The sequence below is a fragment of the Littorina saxatilis genome, linkage group LG2 (assembly GCF_037325665.1).
Source record: "Littorina saxatilis isolate snail1 linkage group LG2, US_GU_Lsax_2.0, whole genome shotgun sequence".
NCBI lineage: Eukaryota > Metazoa > Mollusca > Gastropoda > Littorinimorpha > Littorinidae > Littorina > Littorina saxatilis.
This window is the reverse complement of record NC_090246.1, coordinates 28,945,962-28,971,205: the sequence shown is the minus strand read 5'-3', so window position 1 is coordinate 28,971,205 and position 25,244 is coordinate 28,945,962. Positions and strand designations below refer to the sequence as shown.

At 42.2% G+C, this 25,244-nt stretch overlaps 2 protein-coding genes across 9 annotated transcripts in view; one reads left to right on the top strand and one right to left on the bottom strand.

Moving 5' to 3' along the window:
- LOC138958697 (uncharacterized) overlaps positions 1–3,167 on the top strand; it is a 189,207-nt gene extending 186,040 nt beyond the window's left edge. For all 5 annotated transcript variants that reach the window (XM_070329921.1, XM_070329924.1, XM_070329920.1 and 2 more), the window contains one exon: positions 471–3,167. In XM_070329921.1, coding sequence (XP_070186022.1) covers positions 471–755 — 285 coding nt within the window. In that variant the 3' untranslated portion in view covers positions 756–3,167. The remainder of the gene's footprint in view (positions 1–470) is intronic.
- A 279-nt stretch (positions 3,168–3,446) lies between these two features.
- Positions 3,447–25,244, bottom strand: part of LOC138958698 (uncharacterized) — a 53,559-nt gene continuing 31,761 nt past the window's right edge. For 2 of the 4 annotated variants that reach the window (XM_070329927.1, XM_070329928.1), the window contains 15 exons: positions 20,926–21,039; positions 17,292–17,371; positions 16,729–16,834; positions 16,471–16,528; positions 15,998–16,092; positions 15,303–15,452; positions 14,793–14,940; positions 12,892–14,447; positions 12,348–12,594; positions 11,997–12,077; positions 11,275–11,397; positions 10,826–11,003; positions 9,075–10,504; positions 7,951–8,015; positions 3,447–6,269 (listed from right to left, as the gene is read on the bottom strand). In XM_070329927.1, coding sequence (XP_070186028.1) covers positions 5,613–6,269; positions 7,951–8,015; positions 9,075–10,504; positions 10,826–11,003; positions 11,275–11,397; positions 11,997–12,077; positions 12,348–12,594; positions 12,892–14,447; positions 14,793–14,940; positions 15,303–15,452; positions 15,998–16,092; positions 16,471–16,528; positions 16,729–16,834; positions 17,292–17,371; positions 20,926–21,039 — 5,088 coding nt within the window. In that variant the 3' untranslated portion in view covers positions 3,447–5,612. The remainder of the gene's footprint in view (positions 6,270–7,950; positions 8,016–9,074; positions 10,505–10,825; positions 11,004–11,274; positions 11,398–11,996; positions 12,078–12,347; positions 12,595–12,891; positions 14,448–14,792; positions 14,941–15,302; positions 15,453–15,997; positions 16,093–16,470; positions 16,529–16,728; positions 16,835–17,291; positions 17,372–20,925; positions 21,040–25,244) is intronic. The other 2 variants (XM_070329929.1, XM_070329930.1) reach the window with 2 other exon arrangements.

Genomic DNA, 25,244 nt, shown 5'->3' with positions numbered 1-25,244 from the left:
GTTTGGCTTTTTTAAGTTCATTACTAAAGGATGCAATAGGTGTTTGATTCAGCTTTATTCTCTAAGTTGATTTTAATGAGGATTTTTTTTTTCCCTACTTTTTGCGCCAAGTTTACTGCAAAGGGAATATTAGTTTTGATTTTTTTTTTATACTGATACACATTAGATCTTCATCCATTTCCAGAGTTGACCGTCTTCTAAAGTTTAGTCTCGATGACAAAAAGATTACCCAAAACTTACAGAATCCTTTCATATATCAAAATATCCCCCGAAAGCTGCGTATGGCTGCCTAAATGGCGGGAAAAAATAGTCATGCACATTAAAACCATGGGAGTTTTAACCCATGAACAAAGAACAAGAATATGTCAAAATCACAGTTGAGCGTCTTGTAAAGTTTACACTCCATGACAAAAAGATTGCCCAAGTTTGCAAAATCACAGCTGCTTTGACATCTGTTAACTTTTTTTTAGGTGTTCGTGAACTTTGCCCGCGAGCAAACGGATGATGGAGACACAGACCCTGACTTTGACTCAAGCAGTGCCAGTGGAGGCAGCAGCAGCGAAAGTGTGGGCCCCAAACCGGCTAACTTCCACAAATCCCTGGTGGGCGGCACCATGTATGCCTACATGAACCCAGAGTACGCCGGTGAAACGCTTGACACCTCCAAGCCCCCCCTGGCCACCACCCCGCCCAAGGAGGTGCAGGGCTACGAGAACAAGGCGTACGACACAGAGTTCTTGAACACCAAGTTATAGACAAAACCAAGACCAGCGCATTGTCTGTGATGCCTCATGAAAACTGTTAACTACACAAAAGTGAGAATGTGTCTGTGTACTGGGACAAAGTCTTGTGATGCTGGTGAGAAAGGTAGACCTTGGAGTGATTTTCAGTTGAGCATCACAGAAGTGAACTGTTCGTTTTCAAAGAGGAATGAAAGATTTGATGGAGACTTTGTGAGAATTTAAAATGTGGTCCAGAACATTTATTAATTGGTTTCAAACTTTTCAGTGCTTCCATTGTGGTTCTAACTTCTGGGTGTAAAATCACAAAGAGCCGGTTTTTTTTACTAATGACTGATACTTGAAGGTGAAGAACAAAGACAATACAAAATTAATGCCAAAAAAAAACAAAAAAACTGGCTTCGACTGTGTCAGTGCATCAGCATTGCTTTATATTGAATATTATCTGCTCCACAAGGGGGGTAATCCACATCAAAGAGAGGAAATCCATGTCGCTAGAAAATTAAGTATTCATGTTGAAGGGTATAAACTATGATGTGTTTATTTTGCGTGTTAGGGTAATGAACTATACGCCTGTTGTATGATTATTTATGGAATATGACATCACAAGAATTAATTTTGAAGGAAGAAAATATTTTGTTTGCATCCAGGACCCTGAAGATGTTATTTTCATTTTTATTGTTCTTACCAAGCAATGTTTTTGGAAATGCAAAGTTCAATGCAAAATGAGTGAATATGATCATATATTATACTTGTTGGTATTTATACCTTCTTTGTAATCTTAGATTCCTACTATACATAATTGTAAGGCTTCTTTTTAAGCCTACTGTCTATATGATACTTACCGAGACAGTACTATTCTTGCACATTATCTATTATAGGCCGAAAAAATTGGACAAAACGCTGCGTGGGTACAATTATCTCCCATAACCATGCGCCACCGTGGATCCCAAGCACTGTCCGAGTGCTTCCCCCTTACAGGATGTAGGTGGCGCGTCCTCTTTCTTTATATCTTTACGCGGTTGATTTGTGTATGTCTTCCAGTTTCAGTCAGTCAAAAATGTAGAGACTTTAAATAGAAACAAAGTTTCCAGGATGCCATCTATGATTTATATGAAACAAATTATAGCCTTTGCAAACACATGCAATTTTTAGTCGATGGCATTTGCTTAATATGAATTAGACAGTGTTTAAAAAAAAAAATCAAGTAAGAAGTTTTACTACGTATTGTTTCTCATGTCATACGTTTTTGTTTTGTGTGCATCATGATTTCGGTTGAGGCACCAGGTAGACAACGACTTGAACAGACAATGTGTTTAAAAAAACAAACCAAAATTTTATTTTTTAAAGCAAAAAAGCTTTAACATTGCTTTATGTCGAACGGTTTTATTCTGTGTGTAGAGTATCTTCAAGTCTTAACTGCTGCCCGCATTCTAACTTGACCTGAACTGTGTCCTTGACATTTTGATGTACATATTTGAATTTTACAATCAACTGTCAATGCAAAGTTTAACATTTGTCTGTGTGCACCAGTTTATGCTGCATAATATTTGTTTTTCTTGTAGGTAATGTACCCAACTGTTTGATTTTTTTCTATGTGTTCTTAGTTTTAAGTATGGGTATAGTTTTTTTATGAAGGCTGAAGCTACATGTAGTTGCTTCGTCTTGTGTACAGTGGTACCTGCCATGAAAGAACACCCTTGGGACCAGCCACAAGTGCCCCTACATTGCAGGTGGCCTGTCTTCTTCTTCTGCGTTTGTGGGCTGAAACTCCCCCGTACACTCGTGTTTTTTGCACGAGTGGAATTTTACGTGTATGACCGTTTTTTACCCCGCCATTTAGACAGCCATACGTCGTTTTCGGAGGAAGCATGCTGGGTATTTTCGTGTTTTTATAACCCACCGAACTCTGACATGGATTACAGGATCTTTTTCGTGCGCACTTGGTCTTGTGCTTGCGTGTACACACGAGGGTGTTCGGACACCGAGGAGAGTCTGCACACAAAGTTGACTCTGAGAAATAAATCTCTCGCCGAACAAGGGGACGAACTCACGCTGACAGCGGCCAACTGGATACAAATCCAGCGCGCTACCGACTGAGCTACATCCCCGCCCGCTCAGGTGGCCTGTCATGACAGGTATTCTTTGGTAGAGATAATATAAAAAGGGACAAGAGAAGGTGTCCTTTTAAGGGAGGTGTTCTCTCATGGGAGGGTCCACACATCTCAGGTACTGCTGTAGTTGTATTACAAGTTTCTGTGAATAGTGTGCACAGTAGGTTTCCCGTTTTTTTTACAAGATTGGTCGCTGGTCGATATTTATTTTTTATACAGTACACGTTTTGTATTTTCATAACTTCTTTTCAGCTTATTATTTCTGTATGATAAATGCATTGACATATCCAATAAAAAAAATTCTTAACATTTGCTTGATTGACTCTTCAAGCTGAATAGAGAAATCATGACATAAATGAAGAAGACAAATCTTTCTGTCGCCTGCTTTAAAATGCATGTTTGCAATGGTATCATCAACAGTTTGGGTAATGCGATAAGGTTACAATACAGAAGTTCCTCTTGAATTCAGATGGGTATCCATATTTTTCACATATTTTACATGTAGACAACTACAACTATCCCTCTTTCTGTCTGTCTGTCTCTCTGTCACACACACACACGCATACTCTCGCACATACAAGACTCAGAAGAATTAATTTGAAGTGTTGTATTTCACAATGCCTCTGTCAGAAACAAACATTAGGATTTTTTCCATAAACAATTTCAAGTGTCACGGCAGGAATCTGACTCGCATAATTTGTGTGCAGGATAAACATCTTTCGTTACTCTCTTGTTTGAAAGCCTATTTGAACACATACTTTCATATTGAGATCAACGACACCAAATGCACAATGTTACCCTCTCTCTCCCTCACACACACACACACACACACACACACACACACGCACACACTCTCTCTGTCTCTCCCCATCTGATCCTTTTACACATATGTGCCACATCCTTCTTCAATCTTGATCATGCACACAAGAATGTCGGGAGAAGGATGAACGCTAGAAGTGTGTCAAAATATGCCTACTGACCACAAATACAATTTAGATCACACTGCACAACATCAACATGAAAGTGCAACGACAATATTTTATGTATGCATAACCGAAAATCAATCTGCTGCCTTGTCAAAGTGGACAAAGGAGATACATGCTTATAACATTAATTACACATACAGTATACATTCATTTGTTTGCAATATTGTGATATGTTTTATACTGGCTTGGTGCATACTTTTTGGGAAAATAAAAGCATGCACCTCAAATACAATTCACACGTTCTGTACATCATGACATGTACAAATTATACACGACAATTAACAGTCATTTATACTACTTCTAAGTTCTATGTATAACAAAGAAGCTGTTTGCAAATGTGATATTTCGAGATACAATTCAAAGCATTTGCCAGGAATGCTACCCCCAAAAGCATGTATTGACACAGATATGTACATCTTTCATTTATTTATAACAAAAAGGGCACAATTCTTCTTCTTCTTCTTCGTTCATGGGCTTAGACTCCCACGTTCACTCATGTTTTTAGCACGAGTGGATTTTTACGTGTATGACTTTTTACCCCGCCATTCAGGCAGCATACGCCGATTTCGGGGGAAAAAGGGCACAATCTTATTTATTGAACATGCGTTTTTTCCCCCCATTGGAATGCCTTTAGAAGTTAAATCTGAATTTACTCTGAAAGGACCATATATGAACAATAAGTAACAGATTTCATTACAAAATAAGGTAAGCAAAAATATCAAAAAGAACAACAGAAAGAACAACAGAAAGAAAAAAAGAAAAAGAGGAACAAAAGAAAGAAGAAAGGAAGGAAGAAAGAAAGAAAGAAGGAAAAAAAAGAGAGAAAGGAAGGAAGTTTACACTTAAGCAAGAAATTTAAAAAAGAGAGCAGATCTTTGGTTCTACAAAAGCAGTTTGTAACTGTGAGACAGACTTCATGTGACCACCAGTCCGTAGTCTGACTTAGATTAAGAATATTTAAGGTATATAAATAATGAAAAAGTAAGAAATACAATACATTATTATAAAATCAAAACAGCATGAAAAAAATAAGATGTCAAAAGTGTTAAACTTTAGCAAAGCGTATAAAAATGCGGCATCAATGTCTTAATAAAATCATTCAGTGCAAGGCAATTTATCGTTGAAAACATGTTGAAAATGGACATGATCCACTTCAAAAGATTTCTGTCTGAAAACATATGTATACCAAAATATATTTTGCTTTCTCATCTCACAATAGTAAATGCATAACCACACATTATTTGCAATGTTTCACTTGCAACGTTAGGCGCTATAAAACAGTGGACAAATTTTAGGCGCTATCAAACAATGGACAAATTTTAGGCGCTATCAAACAATGGACAGATTTTAGGCGCTATAAACAATGGACAAATTTTAGGCGCTATCAAACAATGTACAAATTTTTGGCGCTATCAAACAATGGACAGATTTTATGCAATCACATGGCAAGAAAGGCTGATCATTACAACAATAGTGCAACAAAAAAAGGCAGTATTCGCTGATTACAATTCACCAATATGCTACAACCACACAGTTACTTAGCTCACATATCTACTTCAAATCTACTTCAAATGCCAGTGTGTTCAGAAAAGAAACCCAGCTGCAAGTATAGCCAGGTATGTTGAACGAGATCCACCTAGCAGTATTCAACGCATACAACTTGGATGATTTGGTCTCACAGAGTCTGATGCTGGCCTCAACTACACAGTTTGTCTATTTGCACCACAGCTTACGAAATCCTCCAATGTTCGGGATTTTTGCAGAGGCAGAGGTTAGCTGGATTTCAATCTGCCCATGTAAAAGCTGCACTTGTCACAGAATAACTTGCCACGGTCTTTTCTCCGTTTGTTACACAACTGACAAGCGTCTTCCTCTGCCACTGGAGAGTCATCACTGTTAGAGCTACCTGTGTCTTCCGTATCGTCAAGGTCATTGTCTGAATACGACCCATGAGAGCCCAGCCTCTCTTCATCATCACTGTAATAAGCGCGATTGTCCAACGTCACTCGTGGCCTGCTCGTCTCTTTGGCCGACTCGTATCCAGAGTTCGTGTCATCACAGTTGGCGAAGTTCGCAATGCTGTCAGCAAACGTCACAGATTTGCGCGCCCGACTCTTGTTCTTTTTGTTCTTTAACACAGACTTGGGTTTGCGAGAGCAAGATTCTGATTTGCTACGTGTCCTTTGCACAGTGGGCGCGCCCTGTGCTCTGTCCTTGCCCTCTGACTTGACGCTGCCGTTGCGACTGCAAGGTCGTGACCCTGAACTTCCTGCATGACCCATGACAGTGTCAGAGCTCTCGAAGCGTGAAGCCAAAGCTCGAACGCTGACTGCCACTCCATCAGTGTCACTGCTGGCACCGTCACTGACTGGGACTGATCTCTGGGAATCAATGCTGTCCTCTGATGTGTGGACTCGCTCATTTGTAGACTGGAAAGGAAGAAATGATACTTAAGATTTGCTTAAAATGTCCATGCATGTTTCAAAATGTTTACTTAGGACAAAAAACAACAACAGGTTAACAATTTAAAAACATTATAAACGAAATAAATCTGTTCTTTCAATGAAAGTCTTAACCAAGAAGTTAAAAAGCAATAACCATATTCAAAAATAATATATCATTGGTAAGTTGACATTGACCCATAATATGGGATGTAAAAGGGTATTTTTGTGAGACACGGGATGGTGGGGGGGGGGGGGGGGGGGGGCAGGAGCACAGAAGAAGGGATGTGTGGACAATTTCAAACATAATTATGAAAGAGAAGGAGGAGGGGAGGGGGTTGAGAGTGCTTCCCACACTCCAACACCAGAAACTTCAGTACAGTGCCATGTTAATCTGTCGCTTGTCAGTCACATGCACAAGTCACCCAGATGAGTTTTCATTTACAAAACATGCAAAACCACCATTCAAAACACAGCACACACCATTAGTAATACAGAAGATTTACTGATCACAGTTGTAAAGAAGAATCATGCACAAGTTCAAGAGTAAGTTTCGACTGTTCAGGCTATTTACCTTTGCCTCAATATGTAAGTATTTTATGCTTCAAATATGCTGGACTTACTAGATACTCATGCACACGATGTGCAGCATACACACAGTTAATTCTCAGATATAAAGTCTCAGTGGGATGAAGTGATCATCTGTCTCCATTAAGTAATTCTAGAGGTAGGTAGTTCTGAAACTACACAATACAATAAACGAAAAAGGACACCTTCCAGTGCAAGAACACCCTTCAAAGACAAAATTAATCAACTTCTTTTCAAAGACATAATCTTCTTGTGTCCTCTGATTAATCAACTTTCAACTTTATTCAACACTTCTGTCATTAAAAGATACCAAAAGGAAAAGACACTTTTGACGGGTGACATTGTGTTTTTTTCATAACAGGTACCACTGTACTCTGCCAGTCACATTAGTTACATTTTCCATCTAAACTAGCAGCGTGTAGCAGTAAATTGCAGTTTCAACTAAGACAAACATTAGTTGAGTTGTGAAGGCACTATTATATTGTGAAGATTTTACACAAGAGAAGCAGCTAATTGATTCTAAGTCACACAACAAAAGATCAGAAGGGAATTCAGAGAGTGATAAAAGGTATCACCTAGTATCTACTGGCAAACCCATGAAAATAAAACTGGTAAAACACAACAGAGCAGGAAATGCAGAACGGGAGAAGGCAACACTTTACAAGAAATCAAAAGGCCAGGGTGTTTATCTTCCATTCACAAATGAACAAGTAAATAGATGAATGTGTGAATAAATGGATGAATAAAAAAAAAAGAAAATTGAATTAAGATGAATGAATGAATGAATACACATACAAATAAATAAATAAACAAATACAAAATAATTGATAAATAAATGATTGAATAAATGACATGTACAGAAACTGCACAACACCGTGTTTCAGAAAAAGTATAAACGAAAGACCTACAAACTAAACAGATAAACCAAACTGAACAGAAAGAGGAAAAGATGTACACAGACCATCTCTTCATTCAAAACTCCCAACATGCATCTGAAAAATGGCTGAACCAACTGATAGCCCACAACATGCAGCAGTGATTATCGAAGATGTAATCATTATCATACGACACCCGTACTTACTGCTAGAGGTAAGGACGACTGGCTCATTTTGTTACGCCCCCCATTATAATGGCTAGCACTCTGATCTGCACAGGCAAGGAAGGTTTTAAAGTGTTAATGAAAAGTTGGAGGGTTAATCTAAAGCTCTTCCCTCCGTCACAGTTTTGCAGAGAAAAAGACGAGAGGTAGTAAAATGTTAGTCAAAAGAACAGAAAAACCATAGCTTACTGCAGCTTTCTGTTTAGATATACATGAGTTAGTATAAAAAAACAAACAGATTTAAAGCAGGTTAGCAAATTCAAACTGTTTGTTTTTTGGATAAGAAAACGATTAGTCGAAACATCATTGCTAGTTTCACTCATTAGAAACAAGCATCTCTGATTTTTTTGCAAGAGTTAGTTGGTTTAAAATCACACTGCAAATCCAGAGACACCTTCATGCCAATTCTGGAAAACGTTTTTCAGATCAAATCAAAGTGATTAAATCTATCAAAAACTACATTGTCAGACAAAATTCACTACAAACATTATCCATGCTACTCTTTTGTCCATTAAAAAGCATGCAATTTCTACAAATAATACGAACTACAAGATTAATAGCAAACCCTGCTTCTGCCCCTGTTGCCATCTTTACTTAATATTTTCTGATTTTTGACACAAAATATCTTGGATTATAATTGCATTGTCATCTACATGTACTATGGAAAATGTTATCTCTGAGTTAGTTGACACTTGTTCTGCATTGCTCTTGTTACTGCACTACAGGAATTTTCTTGTCTAAGTTATGACAGTTTTCTTGTTTTTTCCAGTATCAAGGCAAGAAATTTCTGATGTGCTTAAAGCATCATCCACAAGGCAAAACTGTAATGTTTTCAGTTTTCTAAACAGCATATTACTTATTAGTGCTTGGTTTTCTGATTATAATAAAATTCATAAACAGCAAAGTTATTGTCGTATTTGAAGCATCAAAGACATATGCATCTAACAGAGTTAAAAGCATGGCTTAATTAATGCAAAGCTGCGGCAGATAAATTTAATTTAGCAACAGCAAGAGAGAGAGTTAGCCTTTGAGCTGAAGCGTACGCTAGTCTGGCAACAGAGGGGAGCGACCGGAACGGCCGGCAGGGCGGAGGTTAGTGTAGATACCTGGAAAGTTAGCAGGGTAGGCACTGTCTACAAGTTTCTGGCAGTCGGGTTGGGACGCACAACGCTCCAAGGGCCTAGCGCCGGGGGTCAAGGTCATGCTAGTGAGGTGCATAGCACTAGCTGAAGGGCGCATGTGACCCCCGGCGGAAGACGGAGCAGGAGGAGGGCCCTGTTGTGAGGACGGCGGCATCATCACCAGGTAACTGCCACCGTTGCCGGGCTGAACGGGGCCAGCCATGTGGGAGTTGGGCGTAACCCTGGCAACGCTGGGCGGAGCTATGCGTCTACCAACCTCGCTGGCGTTAGGCTGAGGGTGAAATGCTGGTCCCTGGTTGGCTGGAGGTCTGCTGGCCTTGGCTGCTGCTGCTGATGGGTAGGGGAGCGAGGGTTTCTGGTTGGAGACGGGAGGAGCGTTCTGAGAAGGAGTTCTTTGTGTGGTGTGGGTTGGGTTATGGGTGGGGTAACCGGGTGTTGGTTGTCTACTCTGCTGCTGCTGGTGTTGTGGATACTGCTGATGGTGATAGCTCTGTTGTTGTTGTTGTTGTTGTTGTTGTTGTTGTTGTTGTTGATGATACTGCTGTTGTGCTGCAGGATGTTGCTGATGAGGGTGTTGTGGATATTGAAGGTACTGCTGCTGTGGTCTGGGAAAGTGTCCTGCTTGAGAGGGTGGCCCATTTTGTCCACAATTCTGTCCAGGTCTTTGCTGCATCCCTTGTGGTCTCACATCCTGCCTCTGTTGCTCTTGATGCTGCTGGGGATACTGCTGTGCAGCACCAAACTGCTGATGAGGGTACTGCTGTGCAGCGCCCGACTGTTGCTGTGCAGCAGAAGAAGACTGCTGTCGCAAAAACTTGTCCTGCAACAGTTGCCTGATCTCAGCCTTGCTCATCTTCTGACCACAAGAGCTGTGGTCAGACCCACTGTCTGACTTGACGCTGTCCAGAGACTGTTGACTGGACGTCACACCAGCCTGCAGGCACTTTTGTTTGTTGAGGAACGACTGGTACACCTCGGGGTTGGTCGGTGCCTCACTCTTGGGCTTGCGAGACTTGTCTCTTGGCAACGTGCCGTAGAGGTCAGCATTACTGCCACCGCTGTCTGCCCCGCTAGAACCGCCACTCCCTTGCCCGAAAGTGGCAGAGTGGGAGTGACTCATGTGGGTCGCCCCATTGTTGTCTGTCCGATGATGATGCACACCTCCATCCTGCTGCATCGGGTTCATCATTCTCTGGTGGGCGCCTGGGTAAGCACTCATCCTGCTGTCCATTTGTCTGGAACCATTGCTGTTCTGTCGTTCATGCATGACACGGCCGCTGGTGGAATCCTGGCTTGGGTGGGACCTGTGCTGGGGCGCTGCTGGCTTGATGTCCAGTCTCAGCTGTCTGTTGACTTGGTCGCTCATGTCCGAGTCACTGCTTGTGATGCTGGACCTGTTGAGAATGAAAAAAGTTAGAGTTATGCAGAACTTTAATGAAAACTTTTCAAGTGTAGTAGAGGCTGATTTTTTAATTGTTTCATACATGACTAAGAGCAAAATGACCTACAAAAAACTAACACTGCAGGTGATTATTCATTGTCACAGTTTGTGCAAATGGTTTTGACTTAATGTGCAATAGAAAAATGCAACACAATAGCAGTGTTAATTATTTAGTCTCAACTCTGAACAGGAGTTCTTTTTTATCAATGCAACACAACAACACTACCTACAAGCTTTGCACCAAGACAGCTCTGAGCATGAACTCCAAGCTCACCTGTTGCCAACAGATGTGATGTCAGATCCAATGCCGGAGGAGTGAGATTCTTGTCGTGAGGCTGGCGATTTCTTCTGCAGGGTGCGAGACTTGAGAAGGCAGGAGTTGTGCTTCTTCTGCACATACGTCAATGCCTTGCTGGTCAAGTCCTTCTGAGCCATGGCTTCTTTCAGGCAGCCTGAAGACAGAGAGAGATTAATAATTAGCAAAGAGATTTCACAATAAAAGAGCAGCAATAAAAAAAACATACAGCCAAGCTGAAAGTAGAGGTAGTTTCATACATCAAGCACAAGAAATGCTCTAATGAACTTCTTCTTCTTCTGCGTTCCCGTCGCAATGCTAAACTTACAATGTTACTGAAATGACTAAGTCTGCATTTCGCCCAACCCCACAGTTCTCCAACAAACAAAAAAGTTACATACAGCAACATTTCAAAGACTTTCACTTACTCAGTGCATCCCTGCAGTAGTGCAGCGCAGAAGGGATATCATCCTGCGTCTCTGCAAGCATGCAGTTGTCCATGAGAGCGTCGGCTTTCTTGCACAGCGAAACGAAATGGTTGTTGATGGCTTCTGCAAGAGACACAAAACATGCTTGCATGCATTGGACTTTTCATGCTCATGCCAAGGCACGGTGGGTAGAACCGAGCAACTGTTCATCTACTGTGAAGGATGCTGAACTACGGGATTGCTATCCAACACACAACCTCCCACCACACTATGGAAGGGATGAACTAAAGTAACGTGCAAGAAATGAGTCTACATTTCATTCCCCAGCTTCATCCTGCAGTATAAAAGCAAACCACAGAGCCAACAAGAAAATATCAAGTGCATGGACCAAGCATACATTGAGTCTCGCTTTCTCTAACATTTTATTCCCAGCTTCATCCTGCAGCACTAAATAACTACTGAGCCAAGCATGCCCACTTTCTATTACATGTACAACTTATGCTTCAACCTTCAACGTTTTCTACTTCTGGGTAAATGATAAACTCACAATCTTTTAGAAATTGAGTTAATACACTGATATACTGTTGCATGTGTCTACAGGAATTACTGCAAAATGTAAATCTGTTAGTCGTTTTGATAAAATGAAGCAACAAAGCTGAAAGACTGTAGGCTTCACATGATTTGTATCCACAACCTCTGAGGTAAATATTTTTATCACTTACCATCCTTGTCAAGACTATCTAGGGATGACTCTCTCTCATGGGCTGATTGTGATGATTTGATGATTTGAAATTGGGCGAAATCTGAAAAAAGGAAAAATACATCAATATGTTATGCACTTAAATGCCAAAGAAGAAGTGCTTTACCCTAAACAATTGCCTGATAACCTTTTCCTTTTTGAAACAAAAATAATCTCACAAAATAAGCAATTAACGTTCAAGGGATTTTGTACACACCTAGCATCTTCAGTCATGTTCTTGATTTACATAACATGGACAAAAAGAACATACTACCAACACAAGATATTACTGCTCTCTTTATGAAAACAGCTTTGGAATTAAGTCAACACTCACTTTTTGGAGGCACAGGAGGGGGTCGGGCGTCCATGGCTGGAGCTGGTACACTGGCAACGATAAATTTCTGTGTTCCGATTGGTTCGTTTGGTGAAAGTTTCAACATGTCCTCCTGGCTGCTCTCCTTGATGGGATGCATGATCTTGCGGCCGTCCTCCCGATGACCGTTGGGATGTGAGGTCATCTGTTGACCTCCATAGGGTTCGGCTGGTCCTTTGTTGTACTGGAGGAATTGCTGATCCACCAACTGCAAGGTATGGATTGAATACATTGAGTAAGACCTCTTTTACCTCCGATGCTTTAAATCAATCAATAATTTAGGATCTCTTGTGATTTTGATCTGTTCAAGTTCTGCAAAAGTTCTGACAACAAATCCCAAGACTACCACAATGGCTAACAGCTTCCTCAACTTAATCTTAACAAGTTGTATTTGCAGCTAGGTCAGTGGTAAAATCTTTTATTGTTAACTCCATGACAAGAACGGCACAATTAAAAGCTATGTCAACAGAGAAAAGAAGCGCTATAAAAGACAAGGATCACTTACATGCTGTGTGTTGACAGAGCGAGGGATGACCATGCTCTTGCTGACAAAGTACTGTGCGAAAGGGTCGATGGTTCCACTGCCTGTAGAACTGGAGCTGTTGCGATCACTGCTGCCGTAACCCGAGTCTTTCTGAGAACCGATTGACATGTTGTCGTATGGAATGTCCACAGTCAAGTTTCCATTGGCGGCTTTGCTTGCCAGCAGTTTTCCCATCAGACTGTCCGAATCCACACTACTGACGCTGTTGTTGCTGCAGGAAGAGTTCTGGCGGTGAACACCTTGGTGTTTGAGAATGTTCTCCACCATTCGGCGATCGATATACTTGTTGGACTTGTCCGCCAACAGGTCACTCTCGCTTTCACTCTTCTTCAGTGCCGAGTCAGACTTTGACTTCTTTTTGTCAGATTTTTTTGCAGAGGGATCTTTTTCCGATTTCTTCTCTTTCTTGACCTTCTTCTTAACTTTCTCACTGTCTGACTTTTTGCTGACCTGGTCAATGCAGCCCATGGACACAGAGCCTTTGAGTGTACTGGCCTGGGAAGAGGAGGAGGTCTGGCGCGAGTGAGGCTGGCTGGGGTCCTGTACAGTGTCGTACTCCGGGGGAGGCGTGCCGGGGGGAAGGGGAGGGGCCACTGGCCTGCACTGCGCGTTAGTCTTGCGATTGATCTGAGCCACTTCTTGGTGAGTGGAGCGATGGTGAGGGACATTGTCTGCATGGCTTTGGCTCTTGTTGCGTGGCAGAGTGGCTAAGCCTGACTGCACGGGGGTGTGAGAACGACCGTCGACACTGTCATAATTGCCGTGCCCTGTGGGTTTGGGTTTGACCACAACATGCTGGCTGCCGCTTGACACATCTGTACCGTCATCATCTCTACCTGAAGATAACGACCTTTGACGCCCGTGATGAGCAGCCGAGGACTTTAGGTGCTCTCCCTTCTGAGGAGAATAGCCCTCCCCGTGAGTAAAGTCTGGTGTGCGGCTGCCTGCACGGTTGGGATCCATCTGATACCTCACCACATCCACCCCTTTCTCTTTGCTGGGCGTTCTCTTCGTGAAGCTGTCCTTGCGCTGTGTGTCAGGGTACCTGGCCATGTTGGGAGGCATGGGGAGCTGGTTGCCTGACTCCACAGCGTTGAGAGCTGGCCTGCGGTACTGATCACCGCTGGACAGAGTGTAGTCAGTGTATTCATCGCCATCCTCCGCCATGGTCTCCAGGTGACCGGAGCTGGCTCCACCGTCAAACAACAGCCGTCTGGGATGAGAGGCAGGTCCACCTGCCAAAATTCCTCCCTCTCCTCCCTCCCCCATCTTGTTCTTGTCCACCTTGCCCGACATGGCGTACAGAAAGCTGGGCTGGCGGGAGTGTTCCCTGGTAAGTCTGCCCGGGGAGTCTCGGCCGTTGTCTTGCTCCGCTGACCGCTGAGGGTGACTGGAGGTCTGGTGGCCCTGGTGGTCAGGCTTCTTGGAGTTGGGGTTGGAGGAGCGCTTGGAGGCCATGCTCTTGATGCTCTCGTGCGTCCTGTCCAGCCCGCTGTCGCTGTCTTCTGGCGCTCCCACTGCAGCAGAGGAAAGAAAACATTCTATTAAATTTTTTAATTAGTAACATGTAAATTCGTACCGTTTCCCATAAAGCTAGAATAGGTTCACAATCTGCTACCTGCTTGCTTTTATATTTAGAGGAGAAACACCTCCAGCAAATTAAACTTCAATATCAGATATGTGAAACCATGAAAATTTATTTCTCTTTGAAACATTTCCTCCTCGAGTTTGAGATACAAATAAATCTCAAGAGGCAAAAACACTGAAACAAATGTTGAAATATCCATTTCATGATCACATTGTCGAACAAACTATCAGTCTAACAAACGCAACCAGTGTCCATAATTTCAACAGATCCTTACCTGGTGCATATCCAGGAGCCATGACACGTTTGCGCGGAGCTGTTTCCACGGAAACAGGAGCAGCAGAAGGATTTGCGTAGAGCAGCAAGAGGGGCTGGAAGCGACCCCGGCTGCATTTTTCCACAACATTCTCCCACTGTGGGCCAATCTGTCAAAGACACAAGTACACATGACTTTAAAACAAGGACAGAATTTATGTTTCAAAGCAGAGTTAATGTGAAACTTTTTGAAGTCATAGGTTCAAACACATAGTTTTCAGCTTTAGATTTACATTGAGTCCATCAAAACCAACAAGAGGCACACTTTTCACACCTTCTTTCAGATATGCAGCAATTATGACATACATTTTGGACAGAGAAGAACAGGTTTAGACATGTATACTAGGCCTATAGTATCAAAATATTGAAGAAAAACAAAACGAATACTCTTTTATCTAACAGACTATTTTGCTGAAAGTGTGCTGACATCATAGGTATAAAAACCAAATGTCACTTGAAAAAATATACCAACCTCTCGGACAGTGGCATCGTCAAAGTAGATCCATGTTTTCAGTTTGGAATGGAAGACGAAGGTGGAATAATGCTTCCCATAGTAGCACACAATGGCTACCAGTTGCAGACGTGGCAGTTTTCTGACATCTGGCATAACTCTGTGGTACATCTGGAAGAAATGCGTTAAAAATATCAAACTCAGCACCACATAAGCTTTCTGTTACATTACAATGGCAATTGGTAACTGTATGGCTGTGTGGGTTCTCTCCCTTACTACCTTCCTCATTTTCTTGATTGAGGCACCTAATATAGATTTACCTCCCTTACATTCAGAACTCTCCAGTCTCACATGTTATGACACCTTAATATGGTCTTAAGAATAATTCCAATCATAGTCAAAAGATGGCATCGTTTTTTTTCTTCTCTTTATCAAACAAGCAAACCAATGATGGAAATAAACGATCCAATCACACAAGAAAAAAAATCATCGTTCTGACAACAGATGAAAGCTGATGATGTTTGAAATCAAGAAAACATGCCTGCAGACTAGTTATCTCTGACTTTTTCTTTCAAGTTTTTCTCCGTGATCTGGACACCTTGAATGGTTTGAACATTTGGAAAACCATCAGAAAATCATTTCTCAATTCAGGAATTCTTGATTTCTGTATGAGAACTTTCATCCTTGAAAAAATGTTATAAAAATTGGCCACTTACATCTTGAAGAAGGATGGCAGTGCCCAGGGCGCTAGCAACTTCTGTCGTTGTCTCCACACTGGGGTGATCCGAGTCCCACACCAGTCCCACGCTCACTGCAACCCCATCACACTTCACAACAACTGTTACACACACCCATTCACAGCCACAGAAAATATGTGTATAGAATAGACAAAGAGAAGGAGAATGAGAAGCAAAAGGGAAGATAGATTTTACAACTTTGAAAAATCAACACTAACAAACAAACAAAACCGAATAATTTTTTGTTTTTTTGTTTTAGAGAGGAAGAGAAAAAAAGTCGGACAACTAAACTGACATGCCTCGTCATTCTTAAGGGAAGGTCAGTTCCCTGGAGTAATTAGAAAGCATAGTTTCAATATTCATGTAATAGAATAAGAGAAGAATAATGTTATATCTGTCCCCCAAAACTGTGATAACTTTATTTTTTTTAAAGGTAAGAAAAATCGACTTACCAACATCAGGAATGTTTAGAAGAGTTCTCTGTTTTTGAACTTGTTTTCCACAGTTCGCCTGAAAAGTAAAACCCACAAATGAAACAATGTAAAGTGAAAACGAAAAACAACAGGCAAGTAGACATACATAAAAGAAAACGTGCTTAAATTCTGTTAAATCCTTCTGCATACAGTAATGTGTAGTGAAAACAAAATTATGAATTTTTGAAAATAAACTGTGCAGCAATTATGTCACTAAAAGTGAGCACACAAACTCACAGGGCAGTTGCGGACGTCGCCCATAGCGCTGGCTTTGCGCAGTAACAGTCCAAACCGGTCAGGGTGGAGGGCATCCCCATTCTCCTGCATCATGCGGGACTGGGCACTGTGGACACACACACAAATATTACACACACATATTAATTAAATGATTGAAAGAATCACATCAACTGATCGTTTAAGTTGCAAGGATAAAGTAAAGACATTGAAATTGAAGGTTTAATCTGCAATTATTTTTTGGTGTCAAGGACTCGTGGCCGCAACATTTGACTATTTCGTTAGAATAAAGACAAAATAAACAAATAATACACAACAAATGCAGACACAGATTCTATTTACAATTGTTATTTGTCATGTTACTGGAAATCCCATGAGAGTAAACAAAGTACTTGTGTCATACAACTCCTGCAGAACCATAAGTATTGACAACTCACACTAGGGTCAATTCTGACAATTTAGTGCACCATCTAAAAAAAAACTAAAATAAAACTAAAAACCCACACACCTACTTCTCATATGTTATAGAATTTGTGTACAGCAATAAACATGTTGTGACTACTCACACTAGGGCGGACGCTGAAACATAGTGCACCATCTCGCTGAACTTGAGGGGGCTGGAACTGGCTCCACAGGGGCACACCACCTGTACACAGTCACAATGATGCATGGTTAGTTTTACTGAAAAATTTGCTGAACTGACATATCTTTCCTCTTTTTTTTCTCTCTGAGTGTGTGTGTTTGTGTGTGTGTGTGTGTGTGTGTGTGTGTGTGTGTGTGTGTGTGTGTGTACATATGTGTGTATGTGTATGTATGTGTGTGTGTGTGTGTGTGTGTGTCACTGTGTGTGTGTGTCAGTGTATTTTTGTCTGTGTGTGTGAGTGACTGAGAGAGAAAGAATGGGAGGGGGGATGGAAGGAGATAGAGCAATTCAGACAGATAGATACAGACACGGAATAACAGAGAGAGAGACAGAGTCAAGACACGGAATAACAGAGAGAGAGACAGAGTCAGAGAGAGAGAGACAGAGAGACAGAGAGGGAGAGGGAGACAGAGAGTCATAATTCTTCAGCCAAAAATAATTCATACCACTCTCTTCCCTTCCTGTAATTATAAACATGACATCTAACTTGTCCTTTTTATGGACAAGTTTTTCTGAACGATGTTTACAGTCTAACTAGGCCAACTCAACTAGGAGACCATTCATGCGGACATCCTAGCAACCAATTTAACAGGCGATAAGCACGCTCCCATTTCTCCACAAACTCGACTCTTAATATGTGTAGCTTGATTAATGTGCACACGCCATGTTGACTAAAGGGACGTAACTATAGCCGGGCCCTCGCGGCAATGCCAGCCTCTCGTTGTCATAGCAACCAGGTAAATAAACACCCTCTCAGGCGCACGTGCGGTTTGGCCCTCCATCAGACAACCACATGTCATCTCTCATGGCCATAGAGTGATAAAGAAAGAGAAGAATCAAAAGAGAAGGGGGAAAAAAGGAAAGAGGATGGAAGGGGTGGGACCTGTAAGATGCTGAAACATGTGTCGAAGTTGTAGGCTGGCTGGGTGCAGTTTCTGTCAGATTTTTCAGAAATACCTTTGTTGTTACATGTATTGACTTTATCATGGCTTTGCATGCGCACTCTAGCTGGGAGAAATTGCTTTTAAATGTCAGCAAATCCCCGACATTTTCAAAATTGATTTTTATGAAGGTGACAAACACCTATAGCCCTTTCTCAAGCTTTTCCGTCTCCATCTCCCACACCCCCTCCTTTTTGTTCCACTCGCTGATAAAGCAAAAGATACAGAAGAAGACAAGAAGAAAAAAAAGATCCAACTAATGTGTCCGGTGTAACCTCTTTCTGTTCATAAATCGGTGTCATTAGAATATGAGCACACAATCATATCACATTTGGCAAATTCCTCTTCTGGCCATGAACTTTCATAATTCGCATGCAACATCGCAGCTTTCCAAATCACACAGCTGTTCTTCATTCTTTCCAACATCATCAACATGATCACCAAGCCAGCCAAGAGAAGAGAACAAAAAATGGTGACTTCAATGCAAGGCTTTTTGGCATGCGCTCCTTTCAAAACAAATAGCAAAAATCAGCAGTGAGAATTCATTTGCAAAAGACCCTGCCAAGTTGCCGCTCGGGTGACATGCCCTTTGCAGCAAGGTCGCGGGGATGAATCGCCAATAAGCAGCAAACAGTGGCTGCGATCATTTACAAAGCAGCCATACTTGCTCAAAGTTTCGGGCCAAAACACTCAGAAGGCCCCAGCAAACACTCTACAGTGGAACCCCTCTTTCAAGACCAAAAAAAAAGTCTGAGCAAATCAAGTCTTAAATGGGAGGGAGTCTTAAAATGGAGGTAAATGTGCGAATGTTATCAACAGAAAATCTGGGTAACTAGGATCTTTGAAGGGGCTGGTCTTTACTGACAGACTGTGTGGTGGTTGGGGGGGGGGGGGCGGTCTGAAAACGGGGGTTCCTCTGTAGTCCACTGTACGGTTCTGAACAAGGGGAGCCATGACAGATTTGACGAAACATGACAGATTTGACGAAACATGACTAAAGAGGAGGAAAACCAGAAAAAGAAGACTGCTTGTCTGCAAGAACGGCCATGGAAGAAAGTTTGTTCTCGTGAAGTAGGGAAGGGAAGGACACAGCTGAAACTTGACTATGGCCCAGTAAAGCGTGGGCTAAAAAAACAAGAGAGAAAAAAATCTCCATGGAAAAATACTGTGCTTTTTCCCCAGCCATATGTTATGAGAGAAAGTTTGCTTTAGATGAGCGGTAACTGAAGCCTCAACAAACTAGACAAGTGTGTGTGTATATGAGGTTGATTTTTTTTTTGCATTCAGTTTGATTATTCCATCTTTATCTTCGCCGTCTTTTTTTCTTCTTCTTTTTTTCACTAGTTAAAGAAGGAATATCATACACCAAACCAGGACAGTCTCTGAATCGAACTGCAATAAAGAGCTTATAGTTTGCTGAAGAAAGTAATGACAGGAAGGGTGCGTGAAAACTGCAACAATGCCGACACTTCGTCAGGCATGTCAGAACACTTCAGAACTGACATACTGACTGGTAACAACAAAATAGAAGCGAAGAGCAAATTGTTCCGTCTCGGCAAAGCCATAGGAGGGCAAGGATGGGGGAGTGAGAGAGAATATGGATGGGGGTGGGTTGTAGATGGATGGGAAACTTCAAAGAAACTGTCGGTGGAAACTGAAGTGAACCTAAACACTTGACAAAGAGGGGAAAACAAGAAGACGTTCCACAACCCTGTCATTGTGCATGTTCAAGAACTTCATTGTCTCAGTGAAGATGAGTGTTCATTTTCTGTTGTTTTGACTGATTCAGACCTCAGACACTTTAAAAGTGTGGATATCAGAAAATGGCCCAGGGGGTGGCTGTTCCATGTTAGAGAGAGAGAGAGAGAGAGAGAGAGAAAGAGAGAGAGAGAAATAGAGAGAGGGAGAGAAGGAGCCTGTTTGTGGACCGAGAGTCATTGTGACGAATGAGCCGGATCCAGAGACATTTTTCAGTTTTACGCCTCACGGCAAAGCCATTAAGTGCATGTGAGACGTGATAACCCGGATCCAATCAGCGATGATGATTTTAAGCGCAAGCCTAGTCCTACGATCATTCAATGCCCCCCCCCCCCCCCCCCCCCCGAAAAAAACCATACACAATACTACCACAATAAAATGAATACCACAGAGGATGACGAAGATGGGTGAACAAAGGAAGGGCAAGAAATGGAAACCGTTGCAGTGTGTCTCTATGTGTGAGTAACTTTGAGGAGGGCGTTGGAAGGGAAGGACAAAAAAATCTAGCTCCCAATGTGTCTTTGTGTATGATGCAGCCGGACGGCAGGGAACAGCAAGGGTGCATATGTGTGTGCATATAAACACGCGCCTGTGCAGTGTGTCTGTGTGGGCACAACGTGTTTTCTATTCATATCCCGCGTCCACCGATACTCACACAGACACAGACACACACAGACTTACAGACACAGATACTCACTGTGTCACGCTCTGACAGATAAAGCGTTCATCTTTTCATAAACACACACACACACACACACACACACACGCGCGCACGCACGCACGCACACACACACACGCACGCACACACGCCCATACACACAGTCACACACACACATCCATCCCCCCTCCCACACACACCTTCTCATAGACAGCCATGGAGAACTTCTGGTGGGGCAGACAGTGGGGCGCGGTGCAGGCATCTTCGTTGTGACTGCAGGCGATGTGGAAATGGATCCGACGCAGAATGTTTTCCTGCAAAACACAATACAAATCGTTGTCACATGTTTGCTGCCTCCTCGTGCTGTCCGGTCTAGTGTCGGTTTGTGAGAGCGAGGATCCCCCACCTTCACTCTCACGCTCTCTCTCACCCCCCCCCCCTCTCTCTCTCTCTCTCTCTCTCTCGTTCAGTTCTTCATCTGGTCTTCCTCTTCGGTGTCTTTTACCCCCCTCTCTTGTTCGTTAATAATTTACTACAATGACATTGAGTTAAAAGTGCTGAATGTTAGTGAAATAAAACTTAAATATCCTCCCGCGGCACCTCAGTCCTCATCATCGCTTTCACCCTGTCCTTCCATTTCTTTGGAGCGTATTTCCACTCCCGCACAGTTACAGATAGGTGCTACTCTCAGTTATCTTATATTTTGTGTGTCTGTTTATATTCATTACAGACCATATTCTCTCTCTCAGTTCCATTTTTCTTCAGCTACCACCACTACCACCAGAGGCCCCCCAGTTCCCCAGTGTTCACATGTCCATGCTCAGAACCGCCACTCACGTCCCATCCCCATACACCTCACATCTCCTCACCCCACCCCCTCCCTGCCCCCTCCCGATTTCTCAGAGTTTTTTTTTGCGAGGTTTGTAGAAAGGGCAGGTCAGAAGAATGTTCTGCGCTGTGTTCATATTGCAAGAGGGCCCAGTGACATGTTGAGAGAGAGAGAGAGAGAGAGAGAGAGAGAGAGAGAGAGAGAGAGAGAGAGAGAGAGACATAGAGAGAGAGAAAGAGAGAGAGAAAGAGAGAGAGAGACATAGAGAGAGAGAGAGAGAGAGACACAGAGAGAGAGAGAGAGAGAGAGAGAGAGAGAGAGAGAGAGAGAGAGAAAGGGGGGGGGGGAGGCTGTGAGGAGGGGGAGGCACAGTCGGTCTGCACTCCCTGTTGGTCATGTTTTTCCCCCATTGTGTCAGCGGCATTCTTTCACGCCCATTTGCTTGCTCTGGGCAAAAAGGGGATGGGGTCGGGGCACATAACATATACTTTTAACAGTTTTGTTTTCCAGTCGACTTTTGCCTTGAACGTTTTTTATTTCATTTATTTTCAGCACATACTCTTAACAGGCGCATTCTGTCTTATATATATATATAGGTCGTTTGCTGATTCTCAGTTTTCCGTTTTATAGTAATTTTACGGTTACTTATCAAGAAATTGGGTTCACAAACTTCCGATGCGTTGTCATTCCCTTTGGCGCGTGCTATTTCTTTCTTTTCTACGCGTCTAGCTGTACTGTTTATGTGTGTGTGCTCTGCTCTATTTCCGTAAGTTTGATGCAACATTTTATGACACCATGCTGACGAATCAGAGAAAAATGGTAGGCAAGGTGTTAAAGTAACAAACACCCTCCTTCATTAGTTACGATATCATAATCCAATTTGCGAAATAAATGTGTCATGGAGGGATGTACACGACGATGTGCGAGACTGCCAATGAGGCATGACAGCTGTCATACGAGTTGACGTCTTGATACGTCACTCTGACACGTCACGCGGGAAGCTGGACGGACCGTTTGACACTGTTGATGGAATATCTCATAATATACTGACTTGTCAGCTCCATATTGTAGTACATGCGAGCAACAGAGTCGATGATGAATAAATTGTAGTTCGAAATGTTACTAACAGAATATATTTATACAAATTAAAACAAACAAAAAACAAAAAAATCCGTAATTTTTGCCTTTTGTATGGATCTTAAGTAACGGGAGGTTTCATCACTTCTACGACAAAAATGTAGAGACGCCTTTATTTATTTATTTTCCCTCAGATACATAATTCTGGGGGATATAATTATGCTTTCAAGCCCTCGCAAACACTAAATCTAAACCTGCACTATGCGGGCAGAAATAGTCTTATCAGCCTCCTTGGCATTTCATTCTTCCAGGTTTGTCATTACCTTTGAAACTGAATGCCTTTTCCGTGACAGGAACCAAAAAACATCCCCCTACTAATCTCCTTCCCTCAGCGAAAATAAATCACCGATACATTGGTGACAGGAGAGCAGTGTGTCGATATTTATCAAAACGCCTGAACGTCTACTGGATCTCAGATACCACGACCAACCATCAAAGAGGGCTTTATTTTTGTCTATCAATCTGGTTCATTAATACCTAACGAAAGTGGCAACCATAGAGACAGAGGGATACAAATCAGTAGAGGGGAGATTTGTTTCTGTTGAGCACGTGAACAGGCGCTCGCAGAAAGACTGATAGTTCCTGATTGATTAAAAAGAAAAACAGGTGGAAAGCAGCGTTGAAGAGGTTGTTAACCACCCCCAGCTTCAAAATTATTCTGTCACTGAGTATCATATTTGCAACTGATATGTACTTCTTGGACACTGATACCGTTACATCATAATTTTTATCAATTGTGAGCAAATTAGCAATATACAACAACCTTCAATGAAATCAAGCGCTCAACATATTACAAAAATAACTTCTTGCTGGTAAAATTCACCAGTCGTCTTCTTCTCCGTCGCTGTTCAAAAGATTACCGGCAACCAGTTTCTCTAGTCAAATAGGCTCTTCTCTAAAGTCAAAAGTACTCTAATACAGTTGTTTAACACGCTTGCAGGTATCATGTCCTGCTCATTTTTGTGCACGTGTAGCCGGGGCGCTATACAGAACCAGCGATAATTGATCCCAAGTCTCGGGGATAAAAACAATCTATTTTTCATGCGCCCCGCACGTGAATGGTCTTGTATTGATTAACTGATCCGCAAGCAGCAGTTTTAGCTTTTGTTGGTGGATGGAGCGCTGACCGCTCACAGACCATGTGGGATTTTACTTTGATCAAAAGAGCAGCTGGGGGTCTGTGATACAACTTCTATAACTTGATCGGTCAAGCATGTGTAACGTTATTGCTTCTGTTTTGTCTAATCTTTGTGAGATATAGATAGTGATGACTTGAGGTCGTTTGCTGACTAGCTGAGCATACACTGAGGCCGTTATTGATTATAGTGGCCTTGCTTTACCTGTGAACTTCTGACCTTGATCGAATATAACCAGCTGTAGCTCCGCGAAGCATTGATTATTAATTTGAACTCAGCGAGGGTCGCTGGTAGCTTATTAACAAAACTTGTCAAAAATTGACCATGTCTGCCACTGAGGACGCTGACTCTGAATTTCATCACTGCGAGGTGCAGCTTGCAATAATTCAAATGTAGCCATGAAAGTTTTATGAGCACAGCACGTAATGGTGGACATTTAACAGTTATATGTCTGAGCTGAATACTGATTCCTTCGACTCTAAGGCTCATTTAGCCAAAATATGTCTGCTCATATATTATTCCAAGTAGCTTTAACGTAACATTTCCATCACCGACAAGTGTAGAATTACATCTGTACTGCACGACTCCGCTTTTCCCAAACTTCAAAGTACCGTTATTACATGGACCTAAAGTCTCCAGCAAACAACTATTTGTAGAGTTCCTGTGCATGTTTGCAGACCAAAGCAAAATCGATGTGGTTTTTACCTGTGGGAAATGAGCTCTTACACCCGTTTCCAGGCGTTTTCATGTAAGTACCTAACATTCAAACGTAAATTCAAGAACTTTTCTAACGGATGTTATCTTTCATTCTAAAAACACATTTGAACTGTTTGATATGCAAGGGGGTGAGGGTCCTGACTGTCAAGTGGAAAAGCGCCTCTTTGTTTCCCTTCCAAACACTTCGACCGTTTTTACCCCAGCTTAAAGACCCGACCAAGGGGAAAGAAAAAAGAAAAGGGAGGTAACTGATCAATACAATCTCCCCTTGTGGCTGTCACAACGCCCGGAGACACGTCGATTTCTGTTCTACCTTGTGATGTCCCACTCGTTATGTTTTGCGGATCGATGTTACTTTGCGTGATCGGCTTGATGATAGAGGAGGCTTTGCTCTGTCTGCGGAACAGATCGAGGTCCGTTAAGCTCTGTCTGCTGGCACTCAACCAGTTTGGCACGCCATGCTTTGACGTCTGAGCCCTTATTCTGGTTTTTTTTTCTGGTTTTTTTTTCTGGGTAAAAGTTCAGATACAAGGGAAAGGGTTTGATTGCAGGGATGTGGGGCAACCCAGACGAATGGTTGCCGTGCAGGTGTAATATTGAATCAGTCTTGGACATCATAGAATTTGAACTTCTGAGTCTGTCAGCTGTCTTTGTATCTAACTATTCCTCTGTCTCTGTCTGTCTGTCTGTCTGTCTGTCT